General features: G+C 35.3%; 1 protein-coding gene across 6 annotated transcripts in view; it reads right to left on the reverse strand.

The window, feature by feature from the left end:
* The window catches only part of USP34 (ubiquitin specific peptidase 34), a 133,252-nt gene that overhangs the window by 61,446 nt on the left and 52,436 nt on the right, over positions 1-19,370 (reverse strand). For 5 of the 6 annotated variants that reach the window (XM_054180076.1, XM_054180071.1, XM_054180073.1 and 2 more), the window contains 19 exons: positions 16,469-16,550; positions 16,281-16,373; positions 14,197-14,322; positions 13,696-13,825; positions 13,063-13,098; positions 12,557-12,687; positions 11,393-12,009; positions 10,716-10,930; positions 8,857-8,972; positions 8,644-8,771; positions 7,464-7,553; positions 6,554-6,649; positions 5,299-5,381; positions 3,872-4,026; positions 2,909-3,022; positions 1,880-1,979; positions 1,586-1,745; positions 1,042-1,168; positions 807-954 (listed from right to left, as the gene is read on the reverse strand). In XM_054180076.1, the coding sequence (XP_054036051.1) occupies positions 807-954; positions 1,042-1,168; positions 1,586-1,745; positions 1,880-1,979; positions 2,909-3,022; positions 3,872-4,026; positions 5,299-5,381; positions 6,554-6,649; positions 7,464-7,553; positions 8,644-8,771; positions 8,857-8,972; positions 10,716-10,930; positions 11,393-12,009; positions 12,557-12,687; positions 13,063-13,098; positions 13,696-13,825; positions 14,197-14,322; positions 16,281-16,373; positions 16,469-16,550 (2,747 nt within the window). The remainder of the gene's footprint in view (positions 1-806; positions 955-1,041; positions 1,169-1,585; positions 1,746-1,879; positions 1,980-2,908; positions 3,023-3,871; positions 4,027-5,298; positions 5,382-6,553; positions 6,650-7,463; positions 7,554-8,643; positions 8,772-8,856; positions 8,973-10,715; positions 10,931-11,392; positions 12,010-12,556; positions 12,688-13,062; positions 13,099-13,695; positions 13,826-14,196; positions 14,323-16,280; positions 16,374-16,468; positions 16,551-19,370) is intronic. The other variant, XM_054180072.1, reaches the window with a different exon arrangement.

Genomic DNA, 19,370 nt, shown 5'->3' on the forward strand with positions numbered 1-19,370 from the left:
ACAAGAAAGCAAGCGTGACACTAAGGAGAAGATAATTCAGAAAGTAATAACATTCTGAACAGCAACAACAGAATTTTTCATTCACTCAAAAGCACATAAAAGAAAGTGAACAACAACAGACTGAATATTCACCACACTAAAAGCAATCAATGACCACCTGAGGAGCAATGATATTCCAAATTAAGAGCATCAAAATACAAGGAACAACCATTTTTGATACAGAATCAGCATCATTAAAAAGCAGTTGCAGGAGTAAGGAGAATCTTACACTTGACAGGAATACATATATACAGAGTATCAATTATGAATTTGGTGTATGACTTCAAATTCTGGATTAATGGCAGGGCCAGAAAGGTGTGTATTTCACAAAACACAGAAGGAACTTTTGTGTAACAGAATCTTTGAATTAGAAAAAGCCCAATTTATTATAACAATCATGAGAAGAAAATGTGGGGACCTGTTGGCACTTGGCTAGATCTAAAGATGTTTGTTAGATCTACATTTTCTTTGCAATTTCAAATAAACAGTAGTGGCTGAAGAAACAATGCTCTTATAAAAAACTGAAGGTGATGCTGACTATAGCTACAACTAGAATAAATGGACAAAACTTGTTCAGATAATATGCATTTACTAACTCTTGCTCATAACAAGAAAGCAAGCAAGCAGAACACCAAGGCAGGTGTTTTAAAGTATATGGTAATGCTTGTTTATTAAGCATATCTGGGGCAAATTAAAACCATTTTCTAAGCTCTAAATGGATGAAACCTCAAAGGGTGAAACATACAGTTTTAAGTAGTACAGCTTACCAGGGAAATCCCCCTTACGGCTGCTTTGGCCAAACTCCTGAAGCTGTGCTTGCTGATTTATCTGCTCCTTCTGCAAATTTTCGTACCAATGAGTGACTTCGGCCCGTAGATCAGCCACCTGATCACTAGGATACATTTCTATAGTCATCTGAAATAAAATACATTTTATTTTTCCAAGTGTACTGTGGACTTATCAAAACTTAACCATGTAGGAGGTACTTGCAAAAGGGCTTACCTTGTCAGGAAGACCAGCTGGCTGACATACAATTCGTAGTGGTAGTGACTGTTTGTCACTCAGGGCTTTCAAGTGACTGCTGATACCAGTGCCTTCAATCTGCCACTGTCTCAGATGATACGCAAACCTTAAGCAGCAGGTAAAAACGTCAAAAAAAGTATTTTTGTCATGACATATTTAACACAAGTATTTAATAAACAATGAGTGGAAAGACAAAGGTTGCAGTCTGTTCAAACTAAGAGAAGTTTTGCCTATTCTCACTATTGAAAAATGAAAAAAGAGTAAAATTGAGAAAGTTTCTTTGGTGAGGGATGAGGAAGCATGAACCACATCCACACACCTTTATACAAGGATAAGGGGCAACTCCTGTAACTGTTTAAACCTTATGTATTACCTTTCAAAATTATCCACTACTGTCCGTCCTTCCTATACGCAAAGGAAAACCCATTAGCTATTACCTGAAACAATGACTCACAACTCATTAATCATTACAAGTGGAAAGGGAATACATTATAAATCAAAATATATCAATTGAGCTATTTACCTTCTCCTAAAAGCCTCCAGGTGTGTCTTCAGCATTAAGAGTCCTCTTTCAATAACAGTTAGACTTGAATGAGAGTCTTGCTCGAGGTTACTAGACGCTATCATCAGACTCTCCATACACTTGCTAATAAACTCCTGTTCTTTCTCAAGACCAGTTTTACCTATAACACCAGTTAAAGTAAACCATGTAAGCACAACTTTGAGACTATATCTTTTAATACTAAGAATAAAAAGAGCATGACAATAGATATTCCTCATGACATTTTAAACAGAAAACAAAAATGAAAATTCATACCATTGATGTAATAGGAGTTGATATACTGGATAGCTGCTCGACTGACATCACCAGACTGCGCTCTTAAAGCAATACCCCAGAACTGGTCCATGCCACACAACTGTTTTGACAAATGGAAAAGAAACACAGAAACAAAACATTGCCTCATAATTTTACTAGGAGTGACAATTTTCTAACCAGAGAGATTTCATTTGCCTCTTGGCAAAATTACTAAAAATATTTAGCTTTCCTCTGCTCATGCTCTCACCATGGCATATATCAATTGCCATAAAGTTCTAACTTTCACAGAAGTATTTTCATACTTTGAAGCATGAGGAAAACTGGTTAAAATTTAAATGAGTGAATTTTCCTTTCTGACAAACAGGAACACTTTTAAATGAAGTCTTAAAACCACATCTGTTAGTGGTATTAATGGCAATAATAGAAATTTTAATTAAAAATTGCCTCAAATCAGTTCACAGGAAAATATCTTACATATTGTTTTATTTCTAAGACAGTTTTTCCCTGTATAAATAAGCTACAGAAGAAAAACTTCTGCAGCACATCATATGTAAATGGAGACACATTCTATAATGATTTCTAGTCAGAATTTAACATGCCTAATCTTCAAATTTATAGAAGTAAACGTTACAAACCCACTCTGTAAACACATTAGTGAATATAGTTCAGTTACGCTAAGAACATTGTAAACTGCACAAATATATGTGCGCACCAGGCATCACTTTCTTTGTGGTTTCCTATCCCTGTCTCTAGGTATAAAAGCCACATGTGTAAAGTCAGGATCACTGGCCTCTTTTACTGCAATTTCACTGCCAAGCATTTGGAACTTTTGAGTCCTGAGCTTCCAGAGCTCTCCTCAAAACAGAAATCTTTGTAGACTCCCATGACTACAGGCTGTGGCATTACTATCTTGAACCAGTAAATATTCCAGTCAGTAAGTTCTCAAGAGATATGTTGTTGTGCCTAAGTAATTTAACTTTAGCCTTCCTTCAGAAAAAAGAAAAAGGTGAGCACAGAATCTAGGCTTACCTCAGAGTTTGAGCCACCATCATATGCACTAGTAGCCAATCGAGCCAAATTACACAAATGTTGGAAGAGGTTTAGGCCAGTCATACTAATAGTTTCAGGTTTTAGTTGTGGCATCTAAATAAAATACATGCATTTTAGTATGATAAAACCCCAACAAACAGTGGTGGAATGAATAGGAATTACAGGACATTTGTTTCAGCAGGACAGATAAATGTCATTGTTACTACCAATCACATCTGAAAGTAGATGATCAATTAAAATATATTCTTGCAAAAGATCTTAGTCTCTGAGTTTTACACATCATATAAAAAACCAAACTACAGTTGGCTTAAACAAACCTCTAACACTGATTTGGATTAGCAGTGCAGAGCGAATTGTAACATTATTACTGCAGTATTATCGTAACATTAGCTGCTTATAAATAGTAGGACAATTTGTTAGCATACATGAAGTGTCCATTCAAAAACTCAGACACTTACAAAACTAGACAAAAATAAGTGCAACCTCAAAAAATCCCCTTTACTAATTATTGCACAATCTATCCTTTTTGTACTGTCGTTTGTTGTTCCTTGCAAAAAGTTCTACTGCTGCATGTTCCTATTTTCAGTGGATGGATAAGATTTATATACCACTCCCAAAAAGAAGTAGTTATTTTTTCAGCCAGGTAAACTATACATCATAAAAGAAAGGACAGTTTAGAGTGGCTTTTTTTTTTCCAAATTGAAAAGTGTTACACAGCTTCAGATACAATACACAGGATAGTTGGCAAAGCAATACTCAAAAACCTCACATGAATCTGTTCCCCTCTTCCCTCCAGGCAGAGAAAAATTATTGCATGACAAATGGGGCCCTCCCAGTCTACTGAAGACGCATCTTTCCTAGAAACATTACATTAAATAGCGCTTATTCAGAGACAAACATTTTTATTAGCATTAATAAGGCTGCAATTAACTCTCTACATACCTTTTCTAAAAAAAGATGCTTGTAAGTTTCCATACCCATAGCATGCTGATCTTTGCTTCGAACTTGGTTTAAAAACCAATGTAGTGCATCATCGTAACATTCAGAATCTTCTACTAAGCAGTGCCACAGTATGTCCACTTGTTCTAAACTCAACCCTAAAATAAGGGAGGTCCTTTTAATTACTCCTTAACACTAAATACGTACAGTGATATTCTGTAAAACCCCAAGAATATATCCAGAAAAAACAGTTTAAGACAAAAAGTTTTTGAAAAGAACAGAAGAAAAATGCAACACCCACCAATCAGGAATCACAGACTCTTCCCCTCTTAGAGCTGGCAATCAGCTACAGTTTTTGGTCATTAGTGCTGGCAGTTTGTACTATACCAGTGAGTAGAGTACGATGGCATGATATCTTGTACCAAATGGCAGCTTGCTCCTCAATTCACAGTAATTTGGCACAACCTGAAGTCTAGCTTTGAGCTGGATATTGAGACTGGATGAAAATAGTATCACTGTAACTAATTCATTGTTAATCCTTTCAAGAAAACTATAGGTTTGTTTTCTTTGCTGGCATATACACTTGTGATCCCAACAAATTTCTTTAAGAAGAATTGTGCCTGCCCTGTCAGCAAATGTATTTTTACAAGTTTTGTTTGTTTGTCTTTCTCTTAGCTACAGATATTCTCATTCCTTCCTGTACTCTAATGACCACAGGGACAAGCCAAGCACTGTATGCCAAATTTGAATAATTATGATGAGACTACCCAAATGACTCCTCCCTTGCGTCCTTTTAATAATTACTTCAATACAATCAACTGAAGGTCTGTACAGAGCTGATGCTGAGACAACACTGAAAGCTATCAGTTTACAAGGGCTTAAGAAAAGAGTGGACAAAACAATTTATGGAAAGGAAAGTCAGCACACATTATTAAAAACAGAGTAAATCATGTTCTGCTTTCAATTCCAGCAGCTACATCAAGATATTTCCATTTTTAACATTTAGACTGAAAAGATTTCAGCATCTGCACAGATCAACTACTACACAGCAAACCAATTTTCAACAGTATTAAACTATAGTAAGTTTAGTATCATAACTTACAGTGTACTCCAGTAAAAGATCTCTGGTAACATTATGGACACAAACAAAACCCCTAATTTCCATAATTACAACAATTCTAATATTTAGAAAAACTGAAGCACAGACAACAAAAATTTGTTCTCACAGAACTGCAATAGAAATCGAAATTCCAATGCTGGTTCTGTGCTTTTGTTAGAAAAAAAAGTCTTCCTTCTTTTGAGACAGTACCAGAGTTGATTTAAAACAGCATCTGTTTAAAATATTATGTTTATTAAGGCAACATTAATTATTAAGAATTATATGAGCCTTACTGTGAGGTGCCTCACTATAAAGTACCTCAAATACTTACTGAAGTGGTCTGGTGATCCTAGAGTTGAAAACACACATGTCAGGAATTGAAGACGAACCTGAACTTCTGCACTGTGGCTGTATCTAAATTTGTATAAAACCAGAGGTTTATTTAATTGTTTACTGGCATAACTTTTGTTCCCAGAGGTTTATTTAATTGTTTACTGGCATAACTTTTGTTCCCACTCATACATGTGTGTCTTAAAGAATAAATACTTTTTTCTTTTCTAAACTTCGTTCTGAATTTCTAGTTCAGTATAGAGTTTACAGCCCACTTGCACAACATTACACAACCACAGCAACTATTGGAATGACACGCCAGTTGTTACCAGTTAAGGTACTTCTTTTGTTGTTCTTTGCAGGGGGGGAGTGAGATTATGGGGGTTTTGCCTTTCAGTCCAAATCAAGTGCATCTTTCTGTCATTAGTGCCTTTCAGAATCTGACCTTCATTTTTCCCTAGCTTGTAAAATAGTGATATTCCTACTCAGAACTTCCAATCTCCAATATGTACTCTTTATAAAAACATTTTCATAATTTGTATTAAAACATTAACTTATAAATAAAGTAGAAGCTTATTGGTCAAAGGACCAGAATAGCATAGTCTTTTGCCTGAGTTTAAAGGAATTAATACCACTTTCAAACAGCTTTTGAAGTACTTCCTCACTAGAGCAATGCCCAATGTAAACAAGTATGGTAAAGTAGAAATTTGATTCATAAATAGCACCATTTTTCAATTGTGTATGCCCATATTTACACATTGATTTTGACAATTGTCAAAACATGAATAGCCTATTACTCCAGGATTAGGAAAGCTAGAAGTTGTGTCATTTGCATATATGCACCTATTTTTAATCATACAGATCAGAGAGTGCAGATCAATGTGTTAAATGGAAAAAAACCTACTACAAAGGTTAATAATAATAGACTTTAAAAGTGAAACATTTAAATAGTATTATTATATGAAATAATTTTAAATTGATTTGAATACATAAAATATTTGTGCTTTATTTATAAACAATTAGTCGACCTAATGCCTAACAAAGTGACACGAGAGTTGTGTGGATTTTTTCAAGGAAAAGGAATGTTATTTTAAATATTACTGGTTTTACAGACCATTGTCTGTAATTGGGGTTAGTATTTAACATCCCTATTAGAAGTATTTACTTCTATGAACACATCAGAAGCACCAGAAAAGTCGGAAAAGAATCATTTAAACCATAAAACAACAAACACATAAAGCCAGTTGTGTACTTACAATGCATGTTTATGTCGTCCTTCCCTGACTGCCTGAATGTAGTGTACCAAATTATCAAAGAAAAGTTTCATCATATTAAGTTCCTTTTCTGCCCACCTGTGTCAATTTAAAGGGCAGAAATTATTATGGTTTGCTTAAAAAGATCAGAAAAGCTACAGAAATTACAAAGTCATTAAAAACTGCATATGCAAAACCCCAAAGTAAACATTCCACTTCCTCTCAACCATGAGTTCAGGAGTATTTTTCCAGTACAGCACTCTTCTCTTCCTTGTCATCATTACCATTTTCAGGAACATGACTGATGTAGAATACTCCTTTTTGAGACTACAAAACTATTTCTAAGGGCCCTAATTCAGAAAAAGTCAAAGCCAAAACTCAGAACTGGGCATATATTTAAATGCCATGTCAAAAAGGCCAAGAAAGACTGCAGTGATTATCAGCAATTTTTCTCAGATGTTTCAGTAGTATGTTCTCTACAGTTAGACCAGCTAGTTATACAGTTTCTTCTGGCAGGGAATGCTGTATGATCTGTCTTCACATTTCAAAGGTTTTCTTATAAACTAAATGTTTTATTACTGAGAAGCATTTGATATGCAATCAGAACAGTGACATAATATTAAATTATTACAACTACTTGATGTCTAGTACTCTCTGCAAGTCCTTTGGAATTTAAAGGAGTGGAGATTAAAAGAAACCACAACTTAGTCTTCACCTTAGCTGGAAGAGTAGTGCATATTACGAAGGAATCTCGGCCTGAGTGAGTAAGTAAGGTCATACATCCAGGACGTACAAAGCCGGACGATAACCTTAGGTCATTATTAATTTGGACCACTTTGAAGAAGCAAGCTTTGTAGCACACCACCAAATGTCATCACTTCCGTTAGTCTGTTGCAGACAAGAGGCTACTTACATTGTTATCCAATGTGTATCATAACTGCTCCCAAACTGTTGAAATGTACCAAACAGCTTTGGAAGAAGACGAAGTGAAACTACTACTGATCTGAAGGAGAAAGAGAGAAATGATGACAATATATGATTGTTACAAGATTAAGTAGTCAATTTAAAAGTACTTTGAGAAGCTTGGGTTCAGTGAGCAAATATGCTAACAAAGCACTGGAATTATCTGTGTTAAGCTCACCATCATGTCAGTTAGTTCTCTGAATCTGAACTACACATACCTCAAATTCTTTACATGTAATACCTTACAGACACAACTCTTGGACAAGTCTGAAAATAAACCAGTACATATTTCAAAAGGTAATTTTTTTTCAGTTTCATAATACCTATCTTTTAAAATTTCAGCAAAATAAGTGTATTTTTTCTACAGAAAGATGACAAAGGAGAAATATATCTGCCTCAAATTCCTTACAGATACAAGTAGGTGTGTACTGTAAGGCAACTATTTAGGAAAACTCAGAAAGTGCATAAACTGCATGTAACTGAACTTTCACCTCAGTGATAAGTATATTCACATTTTTTCTGTAATAAAGATATCAATATACTTGTAACTCACCCCACAAATACAAGTCTTAGCTAAAAGGTGATACCCAGCAGATTTGTTCTATCAACAAAATAAATCCTGCTTTTGCTAGTCTTCAAACTGCACAGTGTCATAGCTCCAGCTTACATTAAAACAAGTTATCTGAGGTCAAGTTCCCACATCTACCTGCAGCTGCTTCTTCACAGAAATTAGACCCCACAATAGTTTTGGTGGAAAAGAACTTGTCTGCTCCTCAGCCACTTGCAAGTAAAATTGAAATACTCAACTCAAAATGCTTATGCTAAGGCACCTGACCTTGTGCTCAACTGGCTAAGATCTAGACCCAAATTTATCAGCTGGTAGGAAGGCAGGAACCTCTAGCTTAAGGGGGAACAGACAAGTGCAAAGATGAGAGAAATTAAGAACACTGACAGAATAGAAAAGTGGAACATCAGATACATCCGTTAACACCTTGAGTACTGTTTTTATCCTTCTCCTTTTTTTCTAGTTTAACTTGTCTTCCTGTAAAATTAAATAACTGTTACAATCAACTTGTATTTCCTCTATGTTGCAAAAACAGATAAAGGCAGAAACAGATAATTTAAGTTACCTGTTGTTTGCTAAATTTTCTAAGCAGCCTTCAATAAATCTCATTCGAATCTGTCTGTCAGTGAACCAGCATACTAAAGAACAGAGCAGCTTCTCTGCTTCATTTATTAACCCTTCAGAGAGATGAATCTACAGCAAGTAGAAAGAGAGGTCACTGAATAGTATATATTTATTTTCTTTTTAAAAAAATATTATTTTCTGGCATTCAACTTACTGCATCTTCATCCTGGACCAGATCCCACAAAAGGGTATTTCCTTTCTTACAAACATTATCCAAATTAATGTCCGTCACTGCATTGCTATTATATTGATGCTTATGAACTGCTGGTCCTGAACAAAAAACAAAAACCATTATTGAATAAACAGAAGCAACTATCTAATTTGGACATTATTCCCTAACTGCATGAACAAAAACAGGCTTTGTTTGTGATTTCAGCTATTTCGAAGTGTGCACAACACCATGATAATTGCAGCCTTTTCCCAAAGAGGGTTTTCTTTAAAGGCAAAATATTATGAACACACAAGAAGCCACAAGGACAGTTAAGCCAATATGTATACTGGTTTTGATAATGGCGAGGTGCAATAAAAGCACTACTAAAGAACTGCAGATGTAAGTGCAATCTCTTTTTAATGCAACTAGATTTAATTTGTAGTGTAATTAAAATATTTGTAAGGTCTTTCTGCAATGCTGTGATCTAAAGGGAAGTATCTTTATAACTACCATGGCTGGAAAGGAAGAAAGAAGCACATTTCAATAAGTTCCCCTCATACTGCATGATCTCCTATATCTAACTAAAAAAACCCAGGAAAAACAAATGCTAATTTTTATCTATTACAGAGTATCAAAGTGCACAATTTCAGAAACTCATCATGTTTCATAAACACTGAGACACATTTTCCTTCTTCTATATGGCCACAGCTGGCACCATTCATTTATCTACTATTTGATACTATTTTCACGCCATGGCAAAGTCAAGCAGAAAATTTAGATTGCATGCAGAACACTAATTATTTGCACGTGCAAACTAGGGGTGTCAAAACTAATCTGCACTGATGGCCTCATACTCAAACAATAATTTGGATCTTCAGTGAGATATGTAGAATCTATGGAAAATATTGAAAAAATATGCTGATTTACAGCATGTTTTAAGGACAAAGTTTTAGTTGTTTATTCAACTCTCTATTGTAGGAAAAAAATCCTTCCAAATTTTCAGTGTCAGGCTGAAATTATAATTCAGCTCCACACAACAAGAAGCACTAAGTGTAGAGAAGAGACTTCTTACTCAACTGTGCTTCAGGCACAGATATAAATTGTACTGGGTTTACTGTCTGCTGCAAGACAGCAAACTTGGTTCTGCCAGACCAGTGAAGAAAAATGTCAAAGACTCACCAACTATACCCTCCGTTGTATTTAAAAGGAGAATAAACTAGAAAATAAACTGCCACAATAGCATATGGAGAGATGATACAATTCTTGAGAAGTGTTTCAGTAGCATCTTAAATTACACCCTAAACTAAACTAGAAGATTTGGCAGTGTAAGATGAAATATCATAAAATGGCCTTTAAGGCAGCTCCATAAGATATAATATTATATTTTAACTCATTTTCCCAAAACTATCTTTTGTACAGTCTATTACAGTTAATTCAGTTAAAATGACAAATATACAGAATCACAGTAAGATCCATCCATCAGAAGAAATACTGAATAGGATTTGAGAGAGAAAAGAAAAAAGAAAAACTATATTGCATTTGAGTACCATCTCTCTTTTTACTTTAATAATTGATTAGAAAAAAACATTTGTTAGGCTCTTTATTGCCTTTATTTTAACTTGCACTAAAAGCTCCAGTAGAAGTGGGGGAAATTTAGAAGGTAAACACAGCTGAATCTCATGTGATACAAAAATTAATCTTTAGGAGAAGCAGTAAAATCTCAGTGGTCACTGTAGTTTGTTTGGACAAATATACACGTATGGTTAAATAATGTTATTATTTTAATTACTGAAGACTAATTCAAAATTATATATAACAGTTAGAAGTACAACATCATTCTTGTTTGTTTTCATCAGTCTTACCTTGACTAAGATGTTCATGATAGATAGAGGCAAGATTAGGAAGGTGCTGCTGAAGATGAGATGTTAGCTCAGCATGTGAATTAATCTGTACAAGCTCTTCTTCACAGCCAGACTCTTCCCCATCGAAATCAGCCATATTTTTCTCTGATTTTGCACTGACTTGGGAGCTACTGCAGCTGACATCATCTGCACTTAGCATATCATCAACCATATGCCTGTAAAAGAATGTTAGAATGAACAATATCAAAGAGAAAGCTGTTTATAGCAGATTACAAGTGAGCAAACATCTCCCTAAAGTTAGGATGAATCATCTATCCGAACAACAAACCTTTGTATGAATTTGAGAAACTATTACACATAAAATGAAGGTTTCGCTATCACAATGATTGTGTTGATTTCCATTAATGCTAACTCAACAGAGCATTTTCCAGAACTATTTTAACATTTTGTTAATAACAGTCTTATTTATTAAATACAAAAACTTCATAAAGCCCTTTAATCAGATGTTAACAAAACAGATCACTGTGTAACTATTTGTGGTAACTATAATTTCTGTAAGACAAAAGTATCCTGAACGAGAGCAAAATGTCCATTGAAATTTCTGCCCAGAGTGTGTGCTTTTCTACCACTTTTATTTCTGTTAGAGAAGGAATGAGAAGAAACATCAAGCTACCTACCCATCATGGTGATGGTGGTGGTGGTGATGGTGGTGGTGATGCTGTGGCCCAATGAACTGTCGACAGTTAAACAATTCATTTCCAATAGTTTCCCCAAGGAAGTCCCCTGTGTGAGTTATACAAGAATCTTGAGACCCTTGTGAGATGTGAGCCGTGCTCATTTCCCCTGTCATATCATGCTCTGCATCCTCAGCATGCGAACAAGCATCCAGCATTCTAATTCGATTATCCACCGGTGTCACAGAGTCAGTGCTAAAAACATGGTCCTTTCCTGCCCCATTATTTGCACCACTCCTCTCCACTGCCCCTTGTGAATCTCCCAGACAAATGCCTGTTTGGGATTCTAGTTTCCGGTTTCGTAGTTCTGTGCTCCTACTGCTTTTCTGGGGATTATGACTCCTATCTTCTTCCTCTTCATCCTCCTCCTCTTTGAGAGCTTCAATATCTGCAATGTCTTCAGACTGCACCTCACTGCCAGGGCTTCCAGCAGACTGGCTTGCGTGACTGGAGTTGGCCTCATTACTGGATCCATCACTGTGGCCACTGCTGCTACCAGGACCACTACTGCCATCCTCACCACTGTTGGCTGTCTCATCCGAGCTTCCTTGCATGGATTCCTGAAATTGTTGGTTTTTTTAAAGATTGGTGGACAAATAAAACACCACTGAAAGCACATAATCGATATCATCATCCTTCAAACACTACTCTTCATTTAGGAGGAAATACGTTCAATCCACAAATCATCATTCATTCTTTCTCAATTTGGTTGGCAAATGACAAAACGATTTAATAATTTTACTTTCGCATTACCTTACTTATAATAGGGCTATGTACAGACTTTGCTCAGAGAGTAACTGTGACTCATAAGCAGTGAGTTCTGCAACCCCTTACTAACAGATTAATCTAATTGAAATACAATTTCAAAGCAAGAATCAGTTTGTTTAAGGTGTTTTTTCACAGTGCACTTGTTCACAGACAAAGTACAACATATTCTAAACAAACTGTAAAGAATGTAGGATTCTAGCTATCCACTGTCCTGCTGCAGGTAAGCAGATGTGATGTATCTGTTCAGGTTTTGAAATTAATACAGAAGAAAAATTATTTCTATAGCTAACAATATGCAAATCAGCAATAAAATTCACAGGCTAAGACATACACTCTTACCTCTGTATCTGAAAGTCGCTGCTGGACATGTTTTGTTCTATTAATAAGCTGTTCCTCCATTTCAATATCACTGCCCCCACTCTGATGGGTGTCACTGTTGTCACTACTTTGAGGGCTTGCTGCTGGTGACCCTAGTTCAAAACCACATTGCCCGATTACTTTTGGATATCTATTAACTGGATTGTAACAGCATTTACATGAATCTGCCTCAAATTTTTACCTCAGAAGTTTTATTTCTGCAAACAGTTGAACAAGGGATATAACTCCAACATCCCAAAACTCTAAAAATTCCTTTTATAACACAGCACTTCACACAAAATTTGTATTCTAATGTCTCTTCTTGCAGAGCTACATGAATTTCCTAGCTTCTACATGAAATATAATTTTCATTTGATTTCTCACAAAAACATAATTTCAAACTTTTACTATTCAAATTCAACAGCTGTAGAAAAACATTGTGCTATGAAATTTATCAGATTGTGGTGTATTTCTAAAACTATACTTACAAGGTGAAGGGGCTGCTCTTCTGAGCTCTTCTTCTTCTGAAGGAAAAAAGCAGGATGAAAAAAATAAGTGACTAAAAATTTTTTTGTCAGCATATAGTTGTCCATGATTCACAAAAATCAGCAGTAGGGAAAGAAAGGGAAACTACAGTAAAATGGCTGGGAAGTACATTTAGTAATGACTGTGGGCAAAACACAGTCAAGTAAAAAAACCAAAACACAACAAAAAGAAACCAAAAAAATACCACCAAAACCAGCAATGGCATATAGTATCAAAAACTAGGTAAAAATTAGGTAAGCATTTGTAAGATTTTATGTAGCTATGCATACTACAGATATTCAGTGGGATAAGAATAGTTAATTGATGAGTTATGGACCATCCTCTGAATTAAAAAACAAAACAAAACAAACAAAAACCATACTGCTTTAGATATAGGAACAGAACTGATCCAAAATAAAAAGCTTTCCAAATGTGCTTATAAAGTTTTAATGCTCTTGTCTTTATCCACAACTCCTGCTTGAAAAATATGCCAGCATGACACTTGGTAAAAATACTTCAAGTAAAAAGTTTTATACGTCCCTTTTGTCCAACACGGGGGCTATGTCAATTACCAGATCTATCGGAAAACCACGTACCTTTCTTATTTCCCATGGGTAGACTGGTACTCAGTAAAGATGCAAAGGAGCTTTGTTTTGAGAGCTGAGCCTTAGCTGCTAGTGCATTATTCCACAGTGCTTTTATAAGCATTGATGCCAAATACAAGGTCTACAAGCAAAACCAGACAACAGTGCCATTAAGAAGCAGCAGGTTTTCTATGTAAAGATCCAATGTTAATCTTTCTATGTGCCAATTCTACAGGTCACCAAAATAAATGAATGCACAAAATCATGCGTGAAAGACTTCACTTCAGATACAAAGTTAAAATCTCAGTGGTTACAGTGTCTTCAAAAATCTCCAAAAAAAAAAAAAGATAATTGAAAAGCCAGAAAAGGTTTACTTGAAGAAACATAACAACTTTACTCAGCTTCCTTTTTTATGCATTAGTATTACTTATACATGCATTCCCTTCGACAGACAAATTTATAATTCTTGTTTAACACACCAACATAATTTCTTTTCATTCACCTTGCCTTTACCTGTTCAGTGTGAGCACTTGGATGAAGAGTTGAGACTAGGTTAAGAAGATGTCTAAGTGGGACAGGGTCCAAGTTTTTGATCAAAGAAGGAAACAAGTCATGTATGTAACGACTGCAATGCTTTAGCTACAAAGTACAAAGAGAGAAGGTAACAGGAAGCAAAATGAACTCTAAACAAAAAAAAATAATTCAAAGATTGGTAAAATTGCAGCAATTAAACAGTATCTTTGCACAAATCCTCAGGAAGCACTTGTTCAATAATTCCAAGATACACTAGACTTGCAATTTTGCCTGAACTTAATTTATATACTGTATACTGTGTCAAAGTAACAATACCTTCCTTACTTCCAGTTCTAACAGACTTGGTGAAAAGAAGAATTGGAACATTATTTTGTATTTTAACTTAAATATAACTTATAAAATATTAACGTAGATGCTAAATCCTGAGGTAAATAACACTTGCAATGATTATCTTATTAGCAGCTGTATATACAAATAAAGACATTGCAGACTAATACGAGATTGAGCAAACAGACTGAGTGAATTGTGTGTTATTTAAGTTGGTTTTTTTTTCCTTGCAGTAATGGATGTCAAAAAATGTGACAATGTGTTTAGCTCACTACTCTATTTACACATTAAGGTGACACTGCTCCTAAATGTTTCCTCTTCGATTAAATGCTGCTTTTCATAGTCACTCAAAGGGTTTTGTTATGTTTGCAAGGATGCTGATAATAAAAAAATAGTAATAATGGTTAAAGAAAGCTTCCAGAAAAAAACAAATATGCACCTCAAAAGATTATTTTTCCTCATTCTTTACTTATTTTATTTTTCCTTCCTGCCATATAAAATACTTTTGTCAGCAGCTTATGGGGTAAAGGCCATCCTTCACAGGATTCATACTGGAATTAAATTATATGGGTTCTATGCAAGGATGCATTACACATCTTGAGATACCTGCCTTGACTCAGAGAAGATATATTTCTGTCAAAAAGTAGTATAAAAAGTGGAAAATACATTCTTTAAGGCCTTCTTTTAATCTAAATGTGTCAGCCTTTTAAACAGTATCAGAAGTTTAAACCTTTCAAATGAAGTAATTATGATATACTTAATTCTGATACCAAACATACATATCTTGAAAATGAACATGTGAACTATAAAAGGATTATCACATCCATGGAAATATATTAAGTTCTTAAAATAGTATAAAAGATAGAAAAAATGCACTAGTGTGAGTTGCTGTATGTGTATTTTAGTATTACATCAAGTAAAATATCACTTTAAAAATGTGAAGTAAGCAATTATTAATTATATTCTGATAGAGAAAATTGTTGGAACATATTAGAGTGAATGCTGTTATAATGAGTATTTCTTACTACACCAGCTACATGTTATAATGACAATGGACTACAGAGGTTTCAGAATGTGTCTACAGTAGTATTTGACTGAAACAAATTGTAGAGAAATATGAAAACACACACACAATACCCCTTCATATTATAATCTGTGTAAAATTATGTTCCCTATATCTATTCAAAAAGATCAATTTTATTTCTCTGACCTTCATACTGAAACCTCAAAGGGTTTTTCTGGTTTTTTGGTTGGTGGTTTGGTTTGATTTTGGTGTGTGTGGGTTTTTTTCGGTTGGTTCATAAAGGCCTCTCAGGGCTTTCTACAGATTATTAACATCAGCACTGTAGCACAGCTGTAAACTTCACTGTCACAATTTTCACCTGACTGTCCCTATCAGGAGTAACAGAAATGGAAGCTACATTACACAGGAGCAAAGCAGTTTAGCACAATGGTGCGGATATGACATGTACCCCACAAATCTTTATCCCCATTCTCAGTGGAAACAGTCTTTGCTATACAACTTCATTTTTTTCTTGTATAAAAATAGCCTAGATGAATTCTTGCATTTAATGAAAAGCCAGTAACTGTGGCAGTTACCTAAAAAAATGTTGATCATCGAAACACATAGACAAGTAAGAAACTCAACTTTATGAATACACTCCAAAATCCACTTGCCATTCACTGGTTTGTTTTTTCTGTAATCACCCCTGAAACTATAAACATTCCATACATACCTGTGCAGCAGCCCATATACAGTCTATATGTTGCGTACTAAGTCGCCCTTCAGCTGCAAGAAAATTCAGAATCACTTGGCACTGTTTGATGATCTGTAAAGTGAGAACATATTGAGGAAATATTTACTAGAACAAGAAGTTACTTGCTCCAGTTTTGTATTAAAAATAATAATATTATTAAGACAAACCTCAATATGTAAATTTGGTCCAAAAATGTGCTCAACTACGTTGTTGCTGATTAGCCAGTCTGCAAGCTCTTTTGCAATTGACCTAGGGATGAAAGAACAGTGGAAACAGGTAAAATTATCTGCCTATGGTATATGCTCTGTGCTCTTCCTTAGCACAGTACATCTTTCAAACTAAGATCTGCAACTGTAGTAAGCATACCAAAGCTTTTTTGAACACAAAGCATACTCAACATTCATTCAATTCAGGTAGTAAGCAAATTATTTCCATGTTTTTTTCTTTACCTAGAAGACTTACGTCACATATCAACATTGCCCATTCTCCCCTTTGGATTATTAACCTGTAACCGCCAACTCTACCAATGTTATTAGTTAATAGAGCTCTACAGACCACACATAGACTGCTTTCAAAGACCACACAGGCAACATTTTGATGTATGCTGCTATTTAACCCAAATCCAGAATGAAATTCCAGGACCACTGAGTTCACAAACATAGCTAAAACTGGGAGCGATAGAAATTATTTTTTAAAGAAAGCTACTGCAATATTTTTAGTTTCTTTTGAATACCAACTGATGCAGCTTTAAAATCCTGTTCTCACATACAGCACACAGATGCTTCAAAATTCTGACATTATTTCGTCCATAATAACAGGGAAATATACCCACTGTCAATCCATATGCAAACATTCATCATGGAAACTGAATTTTGCAAAATAAAAGTTGAATTTCCAGAAAGGACTGCCCTGTCTGGAAATCAGTGCATAAACTCCTTCCTATTCCTTCCTTTCAAGCAAGCATTTTTTTACCCAGATTATGGCACCGGAAGCAATTAAGACATCACTATATTAAAAGCACAGACTGTAGTTGAAACGGCCCTAGAATAAAAGCACTCTGTTTCATAAGGAGAAGAAGATATGAAGGAGGGGGTGTCTTAGAGGACTACAGGAAGACTTATTTTTACCACTGCCATCCATGTCACTTTTATGGTCACTATTAAAATTCCAGGATTGCCAATCTTTTATCATCCCTTATAGGAAAGTAAGATGCTTCTGGTAAAAAGAGATTGCCTTTGTAGACTTTCCAAAAAGGATTCACTTTTCCAAGACATGTTGCCAGTTCTTCAATAGTTTTAAATTGCCTGATGCCTATGGATGAACTCAAGGAACAAAGTTCCTATTACTCAACACCATTCCTATACAGTCCTTTTCTATTCTAATTCTAGAAAATGAGGAATCAAATATTCTTATATTGTTCAAAAAAGATCACATTCTCTAACATTTAGGTAGTAACTGACTTGCAAGGTACACAGTTTACCAACAATGTCTTAATAATAAATTATTTCATATATTGCAAAGTTAGTTTCACAGGGTATCTGCTCAAAGATGGATGAAAATGCTAAGCCAGATCTGTTCCACAAAATGCAGATCTACTTAACTGCCTACAGCCTCATTTCAAAACAAAACTAAAATCCAATACCATCCCAAAGCAAACTTTAGAGCATGCATGTTACAGTCACTCAGGGCTAGGTTTTCTAACAAATCTGAAGGCCTTTACACATGCAATGTTGCAGATTTTACAACTAAAGGCACTGAATATTAATTTAAATGTATGTTACGTGTCTCCTTAAGGAACTGACATGGCTCTAAACAACATTCTTGCCCACCTGCATCCATGCTGACAAGCCCAAGTGACCATATAGCTCAAGAGACTGTGATACTTTCCATTCTGCGTCACAGTTTGTATTTTCATATTACACAGTACCTAATACACTATCACAAGTACCTAATCCACAGTCTGAAAATTGAATGCCGCCTGCAAAGAAGTTTCTTGAACTTACAGCCTGCTCACACACCCTCCTTAGGGCTTCACGTTGCTTCCCCTTGCTGTGAGCAGAAATGCTCATCTTCCATGACCAAAATAAAAGCAGAAAGCCTCATAGTTTGCATTTTTCACACATAAAAGGTAAGAGAGATCTGATCACATGAGTGAACAAACACCCACTAGATGAAAGAGATGTGAATGGATTCACTTCTGGTTATGAAAGAAATCATCGCTTATGGTCCTCCATAAAAGGTAAAAGCCCTAAAACCTGAGTCATAAGTCAATAGAGGCTATTTTGTTCCACGATCACTTAATTTCTTCTTGGATATGATTTTTTCAAACCTGTAGCTTTCAGAATGAATCCCAGATAAACACTGCTAGATTCACTGGGAATTGTTAATATGAAAGCACATACACTGCTCAGGGGCTTTTAAACCCAAATACTTCTGCTAGGAGCACAACATCCATTAGATATTGTATCCAGAGTCCTATGTTCCTTTTTAGCTACTCCAAAGGGAAGAACAAAACCTCTCTTACAGAGTGCATTCCATCATATTTTATTACATGATTATGTCAGCTCTCTATCTCTAGTCTGCACCATTTCTTTTACTGAGATATAACGCATTATTCTTTTGAAGGAATGCCTTGTTTACTAGATACATTCTCAGAGGTAAAAACCTCTTTATCCTACTGGTGAGCTCAACTGGGATAAAATGACATCACATATTTCTGAAGGTAAACATTCATTTGATATGTATTTGCTGAGGATGACCAAAATCAAGAGGATCCTTGTGAAAGGCAGAATGTAGTCTCTGTGTTTCCCAGAGAGCACTGCTCCTCCCAGAAAGTTTTTGCTGAGGGCACAGCAGTCACTAAATATACTACCTTTTAAGATGATAAACTTACTACCATCAGTAAGTATTTTGTTCTCTGATTTCTAATAAATACATTTATGATAGCAGATCCAAGGATTCTCCAAAGAAAACCAATTTCAGTGTAAGTGAAGGATATATGACTTATTTCTGGAGCACTTCCATTACACAGTAAGTTTATTTCCCTTTTTGGTTTTCCAGCTCCTTGCT

This window comes from Dryobates pubescens, chromosome 3 (genome assembly GCF_014839835.1).
Source record: "Dryobates pubescens isolate bDryPub1 chromosome 3, bDryPub1.pri, whole genome shotgun sequence".
Taxonomy (NCBI): domain Eukaryota; kingdom Metazoa; phylum Chordata; class Aves; order Piciformes; family Picidae; genus Dryobates; species Dryobates pubescens.